Below are 9,860 nucleotides of genomic sequence, written 5' to 3'. Positions count from 1 at the left end.
GAAGGTGACAGAGGACAATCTGACTTTGGGTGATGGGTATGCAACAGAATTGAATGACAAGATAACCTGGACATGTTTTCTTTGAATATATGTACCCTGACTTATTAATGTCACCCCATTAAAATTAGTAAAAATTTATTTATTAAAAAAAATTTGTATTTTGTTTTATTCCAAAAACGGACAGAACTTTCCGGTAGACCACATACATACACACACACACACACACACACACACATATTCATTTCCTCCTTTCCTATAAAGGCAGCACACTATATACACAATTTTATAATTTGACTTATCATTTAATACACACTCTCTCCTATAGATCTGTCCATCTTAGTGCACAGAAACTCCATCCTCAGTTGTCTTCTCTTTTTTAATGGTGCAAATTACTGGGTGTTTATAAATTTTTATTATTACAAGCAGTGCTGCAATGAATAACCTTGCACATTTTTCCTTGTTTAATTTCTTCACATATGTAGGTATGTCCCCAAAAGTAGAGTTGTTGAAAAGTAGATGTATCTGCAGTTTTGAGAGGCACCAGAGGGTCTACCACGTGCACTCTGATAAGCAATGGGTGAGACTGTGTGTTTCCCAGCTTTAACAACATTGTATATGTGGTATATGTACTTCTGTATGTATTTTCAATAATTTAAGATAGAGCTCACGTAAATTCCCTTCTGTGGTCACACTTAGCTCCCCTCTGCTTCTCTCATTACGGTAAACCTGTTATTCCACCTCACTAGGATCACCAGCCTCCCAACCTCTTCCAATTACTCAGTCTTTTTTTGGTTACGTACTGACTTTTTCTCAGACTCACCCCCTACAGATAATCATTTCTCTTGTATTTTCAGTGGCTTCTTTAATTCCCTTGGCTTTCTGATGCTCACTACAACTGCTAGTTCTCAGATTAATCACTTGCCCATTTCATGGTGCCAGTTCCAGGCTTGTTTTTTTAAAAAAGAAAAAATCACAAAATCCCTTTAAGTGATTCTGTTATCCACTATAATTTCAAACTTCACATGGCCCTTTAGTGCAAAACAGCAATCCTTTTACTAATCTTTAGGTGGCTTCCTTCTCATCCCCCAAGCAATCTGCTCCATTATAGCTTCTTACATGCCTACTCATGATGAGGACTTGACTTTCTACTGCACTCACAAAGTCAGAAGATTGTAAGAGCCAAGGAACCCCTTACATTCTTTAGGATAGTCTGAACTGGGTTTTTGCCACTTGAAACAAAGTGCTCTCCTGTGATCATTACATAAAACTAGATTGCAGAATCACATTTAGAAATAGTAAAGGCGTACCTGCAGGACAGTGTGGCAGTTCCTCCTTAGGAATGCTAGTCATTCTTTGAAAATCATCATGACAAGCATTACAAAAATGTGTTGTTCCAAAACAGAAAAAGACAGCCACTGAACAGCAGTAGCGACATTTATATTCCAAAAAGTCTGTGCCATGTTTTGGACACATCTATGAGCAGAAGAAAATAGACACAAGATTATAGTGAATCTATTTCAGTTATACTTAAGATAGTCACACACATAGTTCAGTGATTCATATTTGAGAGTATATGCAGCTCTCAAAACTCACTGAAAAACTGATGATACTTACATTAAAAAAAATAATGAATGTGTGGCTTTCCCCAAAAGATGTGGACAAGCCTCAAATTCTAATCCCAGCTTCATTATAACTAATCTTATTTAATACGCTAGCCACTTAATTTCCTTGTAAATGTTTCCCAGTTAGCTAAATTGAAAAATTAATAATATTTCATTTATCAATCTCATAGATGTACTGTGAAGATTTCATTTGAAGAGGGGACAATCTAAAAGTGTGACTGTAGCTTTAAGAAAATGAAATAAGTACAGTTATTAATTTTTGAAATACAGTGATTATTTTATGGGATATAAAACTATAAAATGCAAATCCCACCCAAATTAAATAACATATATAAAATAATTTTTGAAAATTAAACACTGCTATACAAACATTGGAAAATGCTGGGTGGAAAACCTGCTATACCATTTTCACCATACTTGTTATATTATTATTTAAAAAAATAGAAGCTTAATGTTCTAAAATGTCCTTTCTCATAAAATGTTCTACCCACCTGAGCCCTGGATACATCAGAACAGGCACCACAAATAAGCTCTCTGGGGTCATAGTCATCCCCTTGTCCAGCTTCAGCATCGCAGCGAGCTTCGCCACCAAAATATGCCTACGGACAAAACGCATTAAGATTACAGCAGGAAAATAACTGCCATGGAGTACAGTTTGGGCATAGTGGAAATCAGATCAAGATCTTAGGTGATACTATTGTGTATTAGACAAACCCTTGCAATGTCAAGTGGATATGCCCACATTGCTGCCTGTAGGGCAGATCAGGGTAAGAAATAAAGCTACTGCTCTTCAATTCTGAAATGGATTCATGCTTATAGTAGGAAGTTCAAACATTGTACTGTTAAAGCAAAATAACTAAAGAATGTATAATATTCCAACTAAATATATATATATATGCCCACATTGCTGCCTGTAGGGCAGATCAGGGTAAGAAATAAAGCTACTGCTCTTCAATTCTGAAATGGATTCATGCTTATAGTAGGAAGTTCAAACATTGTACTGTTAAAGCAAAATAACTAAAGAATGTATAATATTCCAACTAAATATATATATATATATGTTAATAAAGAGAAACTGCCTTTTCAGGGCAAAGTTTGAATAGTTTTTTCCATTTGGAAATAGTAAATAACATCTTCCTTTTTACTGCTTTAAAAAATATGCTTAGAACTTCTCCAATTTTAATACTGTGGAACAAAAACATATACCTAAAGTAAATATTAGTACAGAATTATAGTCCTCATGCTAATGGTAAAGAAAAAATATAAATTTTAATCATACAAAATCTTTAAAAAGCTAAGGTGAATTTGGTTATTCTGTTCAGATAATTGATCATACTTAGCTACACTACATGCAAGAACTGAACAGTATCCAATACAGGTTCTGGAATAAATGAAATAATCATAACAAATGATTTGGGCACAAAATAAATGAGGTAAATTATAACTGGGCAATTTATATGCACATGTGCCATAGCTAAAAAAAGCTATGTCCATAAACAAGATGAGTCTATTTAAGTCTATTATCTGTACTAGGAAAACAGATCAAGAGACAGGCCCCACTGATACAGAGGTTATTAAAATGGCCATCTACCAGCTAAATTTGGCCTCAGAAATATTAATCTGTCCTGGGATCTATTCCAGCCATTTTACTTTTCTAGATCCCCAGCTTGGATTCCTGGAAATTTGACTGCCATTCCCCTGGTGGCACAATACTCATTATGATGTTTAGTACATTCAACACACAAAGAAAAGCTTTATTATTGATAACACAATGCACATAGTATCGCTCTTGCCTTGGGTATGTGTATATTTGTCTGCCTTTCTGGCTACCATTTACCTATTTGTCCTTCTACTCACTATCTGTATTTTCTTTTTACCACACTGGGGGAATATGTATCTTTCATTTATTGATCCCTTTGTTCACTGATTCATTTTAAAATTAACTTAGTGTCTAATAAGTGCCAAGTACAGGAGGCAGAGAGAAATAAAAAAAACATAGTCTCTGTCCTCATGGAATTTATCATCTGGGACAGAGAGACAAAGTAAACAGTAATCACAGTGCAGAATAATGAGTGCTATGATGCCCATATGCCAGATCTGAATCATGTGGTTGTGGTGGGTAGGCATGGGCATATTAGAGGATCCAAATACCTGATAGATTTGGCTCTCCCCCTGTGAATGTATGTATGGTGGGTGGCAGGTGACAGTAAGATGCAGAGCAGGAAGTAGAGGAGAGCACTTCCCGAAGAGAAATCACCTTGGCATAAAAGTATCAGTGGGTGAGAAAACATGGCTGAGTTTGAAAAACTGCAAGTTGTTCAGTCTTTTGTAACACAGGGTACAAATTGTAGTATACTGGGGTTAAGATGAAAGGTGGAAAGGGCACAGGACCACAAGCAGAACAGTGACAATCAGATTTGAGAAACAGTCATCTACGAGTATCAGTGTAAATATAAAGGCTAGTATGGAGGGGTTAGAAAATGCACAGGAGGAGTTCGGAAATAAGGCTGCTATAATTACCAAAGAAAATCATTGGGGTTGCTGAAGATGTCATAGAAGAAAAAATTCAAGACATATTTGGAGACAGAATTGACAGGACTTTGTAAATTAACACTAGAAACTGAGCAAGTCAAAATTGAATGTAATACTGAACACATGGACTTTGAAGTATCTGTGAGTAATCCAAATGTGTGAAAGGCAGTTGGGCATTTGTGTCTAAATCTCAAAAATTTTTGAAGGTTAGAACATTATAGGTAATTGGCAAAGGCATGGGTATACCAGAGGTCACCAAAGATAAGGAGGTGTTAATTGGGCAAGGATGGAGTGCTGGGGAAACAAATATGTAAGGGCAGGTGAACCTAACCAGGAGAGAGTTAAAGACACTTGATCAAAAAGGAAGGAGGAGATATATATAAATTCTTTATATGTATATAAAGAATATATATATAATAAATATATATATATAGAATATATATAATATATATATAATATATATAATATATAATATATATAATATATATAATATATATAAAGAATTTAAGTAGGAAGTGCTCAAAAGAGTCAAGTAGGAGGTTTATTCAAGAACCAACTGGATTCGGCAAACAGGAGATTATTACTGATGGAAAGTAGCTTGTGTAAAGAAATATTTCATGTTTTGGAAATTGCTTGTATAGGTTAAAAAAAAAATCCCCTAACAAATTGAGTAAATAAATTCAATTTGAAACATAGTACCAAGTTTTCTCATTTTTGACTTCCGATTTAAGACGTAAGAATAACTGGATATCAGTATACAATTCAACTTCTTAACTATATACATAGGCAATTTCCGTTTCTTTTTTTATTTTTATTTATTTATTTTTAATTGATTTTAATTTATTGTGTTTACATAGAATCTAGTGTTGTCCCAAATGCATCCCCCCATAGGCAATTTCTATTTCTTAAAAATTCTTAGTAAAATTAACAGCATACCTTTCTGCATTTGTAGCAAACATAATATGCATATCTATTCATGGCATAGCCAGCTGGGTCATTATAAAATCTCACACCAGGTGTTGTGATAGCTTCACTCTTATGCAGACCTTCATATTCCAATCTCATTAAGGCTTTTCTTCTGACATCCTCATAGAGCTCTTTTATTGGATCAAGTAGGTCTTTTAATACTATATGATTTATTTTGTTCTGAAATTGAAAAAATAAACATCTTTTAAGAGAATCATTTACTGATTTATTTATTCTACAGTGTGCACCAAGGCACTGTTAGGAGATAACAAAACATTTTCTAAATAAAATGCCTTTAAAAAGTAATCTTGTCTGGCCTTTGGTGGCACAATGGATAAAGCATTGACCTGAAATGCTGAGGTCACTGGTTTGAAACCCCAGGCTTGCCAGCTGAAGGCAAATGCAAGAAGCAACTATATACTGAGTTGATGCTTCCTGCTCCTTCTCTCTCTCTCAAATCAATAAATAAAATCTTAAAAAAAAATCTTGTAAAGGCCTCACAAGTCCATATTTTCCCCAGAACAGGGAAAATGGGGGTAAAGTAGGGCTAAGAATGTGAAAATTCCATTTTACTAGCTTCATATTCTTGAGTAAGGAACGTATCTCCTGCTGCCTTAGCAATTCTGGTAATAAAAGGTTACTTTGCTGCCACAAATAAGACACACTCTGTGTGTATGTGTGTGTGTTTGGTTCCTTGGACTAGTGTAGAAATAAGCAGGTAGTATTTTTTATACCATTTTCATGCATCATTTCTTAAATGTGACCTTTTTTTGGTGGTGCCATATGAGATGGGAGAGCAAATACTATGAGTTTTTTTATTATTTCTCAGTTTAAGCAATGATTGTGTTAAGTCTTTCCATACTACATCCTACATATCAGCCTGCAAATCTGAGGAAAACAGGACTAAATATATAGAAAAAAAAATGAATAGAGAAGGCACTGCTAATCACATTCTTAAAGATATTTCTGTTAATCATTATTAGCTCTCCAAAACAATTTGCTACTTTGCTTATTACTACTTTGTGAAGATGTGTAAAAAATTTTCTTATTTTGTTTGAACTCTAAAAGAATCTGTCTTAATGGCACTGAAAGTTCAGATTGCACCCTTTAATGACAGTTATCAGTACCTACAAGCACCACAAGCTCACTCCATTTTCTGATAGTCACCTATTATCATGTCACATGATCTGAACTCTCAGGAGGTTTGAAAGCAGTGATGCACGCCCCTCAATGCTTGATGATGTCCAAATGAATTTTATGATGCAGTACGCTCAATTTAACTAGATTTTAATGGATAATTATTATTTTGAAATGCATTATAAAGAGAGATCTATAATATTCTCAAGTACCACCTGGATTAGGAGAGCAGAAACTGATGGGGGATGTGGTGGTAAAAAAGTAAAATGGGAATACTGACAGATGTTCACTCTGAAAGATGAAGATAAAGATGAAAGGAAACAGAAAGCAGATAATTTCTGATTCTTTTCATACCTTGCAGATGGGACAAGATATAAATCCAAATGTTATTCTGGGACCAAGCCATCTGTTTTCTAAAACTCTTCGACAGCACTGTAAGTGGAATACGTGACTACAGTCCAGCTTAAATAAAGAAAAGAGAAGGATATAAGCAAATGTTATAATGACAAACACAAGTAACTGGCAGGTTATTCAATGTACAGTGCTAATGAAAGCAGGTAAAAAAATAAAAAAATTTAGTACAGTGGAATGGTACACTTTTCGACTATTCACAGGACATTAACTAGGTTTTCAGCTTCTCTCAATTTCTCAGCACATATACATCAATGACACCTTCTAGAGACTAAGCTGGGTCAGGAAAATACAAAATAACTCAATTCTGTATCTTTTGAAAAGAAAAAGAAACTACTGACTTAAAGATTTAAGATTTATTTTTGAGAATATTACTTTGGAATCACAAGAACTGGAAATATAAATAAGCAACTAGTAAAAGAAAAAAAAGGTACTTATCAAATAGTAATTTCTTTATTATTATTAATATTATAGATATATGTAGATACACTATGTATAGAGGTATGTATTATTGTATCATTATGTATAGATCAATTATACAATGTTACTAAATACCATTCTGGAATTTGATAATAAGGAGAATAGACACTAATCTATTTTTCATTCCTTATAAACATTTTATAGATTCTATTGATCATAGGCTCACACAAATCACAAATTAAAGCTAAACACAAAAAATGTAAATAGAACACGAGACAAAAGTTTCTCTTTAATAAGTAGATAGGTATTAATGGGACACTCTCCAATGACAATCAAGACATATTTAATACTTTAAAAGCTGAGACAACCTGAATGGCTGGTGCTGCTGAGAGTGCTTCCGTGAAACAGATCATGCACATGTCATCAGCATCTTGCTTCAGCGTTGTGGCATTTTTATCACAGCCGTGTAGACAGGGCAGACAATGCTCTTCATTTTTCACACCTCCACATGGATGGCCACAAGGATGTGTCTTACTACAGGCTATCTTAGCATATTCCTATTAAAGATGAATTACCAAGCATACAAAATAATCAAAAAGCACATATCCCGGTAATTATACATATCAATTATATTAAATTTTTCAAGATATTTTTCCACAGGAAACACATATCAAGGCTATGTTATAAAAGTTATTTTTATTTTTTGTTTGAATATAATTTAAGATTATTAAGAAAGTCTATTTTTCTTTTAATGGGATTTTAAAATATTTCAGTTCACAAAAAGAGAATGCTCACTAAAAGTGAATTACAAATCTAATCTATTTGTTATCATGCATAGCAATGAAGCAAGAAAAATGACTGACATGCAATCTCCCAAACAGCACCCACTGCATTGTCAAAATGGGGATTTAAAAAAAATGCAGGTATCTTTCACTGCTAGGGTACTATCCAGATTCTTGTAAACAAAATTCAGTAATCAAAAATATTAAGATAACATGGAATGTGTGCAGGTGTTCAAAGCTAAAGAACTTTCAGATATTAATAGTTTAAGAAAATAAGTGAATAAAATACATCTGAGGCAAAGAAAACACAATTTATGGATTTTTAACTGTTTCTGGCACAAAAATAAAAGTTAAATATATATGCTTATGGGAACTGAGTAACACACAAAAGGAGACTTGTTTGGGTTTGAGTGTTTTATCTGATCCATTTTCCAGCTTTGATAAAGCATTTTACTCCTGACATGGGTAATACGCTAATTAAGAAAACCCGAGTGGTGCTAAGCTCGAACTCTTACTTACATGAAGTAAAATATGTCATGTGGGAATGAATACATCTGTCCCTACAGGGACACTCACCTGACAATCTGCATCAGAGCAAACACTGCCAACAGCAGATAACTCTGTTCCGCTTCTAGAACCACAGAATCGGCATGCTTCTGAGCTGCTGCTGGTGGGTTTGCCTAGGTTTAAGCCAAAAAAAGAAAAATCCTTGTTAAGAAAGTTTCCTACATATTTTAATATAACTAGTTAAAAATCAACAAGCCAACCAGGCTTGCATTAGTTGTCACTACTGGGAAATCAGCCTGGCCGTTTTACAGCTGAAAGGTTTACAAAGTAAATACATAAAAGAAGGGATAAGAAGTGGAAGAGCTATATCTAAAGCCAAATGAATTATTAACTGATTTATTTATATATTTTCAGTAGGATGAGTAGATATAAAAAACCCCCACTATAAAAGCACAATATCAGACAAATTATAAAAACAAAAATTAGATATAAAAATATACAGAAGGGAAAACTTTAGTACTTTTCCACAATGGCAATATTAAAATGCTTAGGAGAAAACCTCAGCATAAAATATAAAACTTGGAAAATAGAATACCCAACCAAGGAACTAAAGTATATAATTAGGCAATTTAAAAAGAAATTTAAATTTTAAATAAAGAAGAAACAAAATTCATGAAAACAGGAACAAAACAACATAAAAAGGAACAGAAAAATCTGAAAAATATAAACCAAGATAATTTTTAAACACAGAAGCAAAAATTCTAAATATAATAGTAATACATTGAACTTAAAAATATCCTTTTAAAAAAAAGAATAGTTTTTACTATGCATACAATAATGGTTCAACATTAGAACATTTATTAACGTTATATATGGCATGGGTAAATTAGAGAGAAAAGAAGACCATGCTCTTGTAGCTTAAAAACTTACTCATGGCCCTGGCCAGTTGGCTCAATGATAGAGCATCGGCCCGGCATGTGGATGTTAAGGTTCAAATCCCTATCAGAACACATAGGAAAATAGACCACCTGTTTCCGCATCCTTCCCCCTTTCCCTTCTCTCTCACTCTTTTTCCTCTCCCATAGCTATGGCATGGTTACAGCAAGTTGGCCCTGGGCATTAAGGATGGCTCCATGGCCTCACCACAGGTGCTAAAATAGCTCAGTTCCTGAGCAACAGAGCAATGGCTCCAGATAGGCAGAGCTTCGCTGGGTAGGGGGCTTGCTGGGTAGATTCTGGTTTGGGCACATGCAGGAGTCTGTCTCTCTACCTCCCCGCTTCTCACTTAATTAAAAAAAAAGTAAGTTACTCATATCTACAGTTAAATTTATTTAGGTTTATACCTAATTCCAACATCAGGAATTTGTGTCAACCAAATGGCAGATGATAGAGGTATTGAAAATTGAGAATTCGTAAGATTTAATGTAAATCTAAGCTGGGAATATACCAGACTTACTTTATGAATAAATCAAAATAAATTTGG

At 34.0% G+C, this 9,860-nt stretch overlaps 1 protein-coding gene across 16 annotated transcripts in view; it reads right to left on the bottom strand.

Annotated features, from left to right (window-relative positions):
• The window catches only part of MYCBP2 (MYC binding protein 2), a 333,902-nt gene that overhangs the window by 5,170 nt on the left and 318,872 nt on the right, over window positions 1-9,860 (bottom strand). For all 16 annotated transcript variants that reach the window (XM_066236389.1, XM_066236395.1, XM_066236388.1 and 13 more), the window contains 6 exons: window positions 8,447-8,550; window positions 7,457-7,645; window positions 6,612-6,719; window positions 5,091-5,300; window positions 2,114-2,221; window positions 1,308-1,473 (listed from right to left, as the gene is read on the bottom strand). In XM_066236389.1, the coding sequence (XP_066092486.1) occupies window positions 1,308-1,473; window positions 2,114-2,221; window positions 5,091-5,300; window positions 6,612-6,719; window positions 7,457-7,645; window positions 8,447-8,550 (885 nt within the window). The remainder of the gene's footprint in view (window positions 1-1,307; window positions 1,474-2,113; window positions 2,222-5,090; window positions 5,301-6,611; window positions 6,720-7,456; window positions 7,646-8,446; window positions 8,551-9,860) is intronic.

The sequence above is a fragment of the Saccopteryx bilineata genome, chromosome 6 (genome assembly GCF_036850765.1).
Source record: "Saccopteryx bilineata isolate mSacBil1 chromosome 6, mSacBil1_pri_phased_curated, whole genome shotgun sequence".
In the NCBI taxonomy this organism is placed as follows: Eukaryota; Metazoa; Chordata; class Mammalia; order Chiroptera; family Emballonuridae; genus Saccopteryx; species Saccopteryx bilineata.
This window is presented reverse-complemented; position numbering and strand designations above follow the sequence as displayed.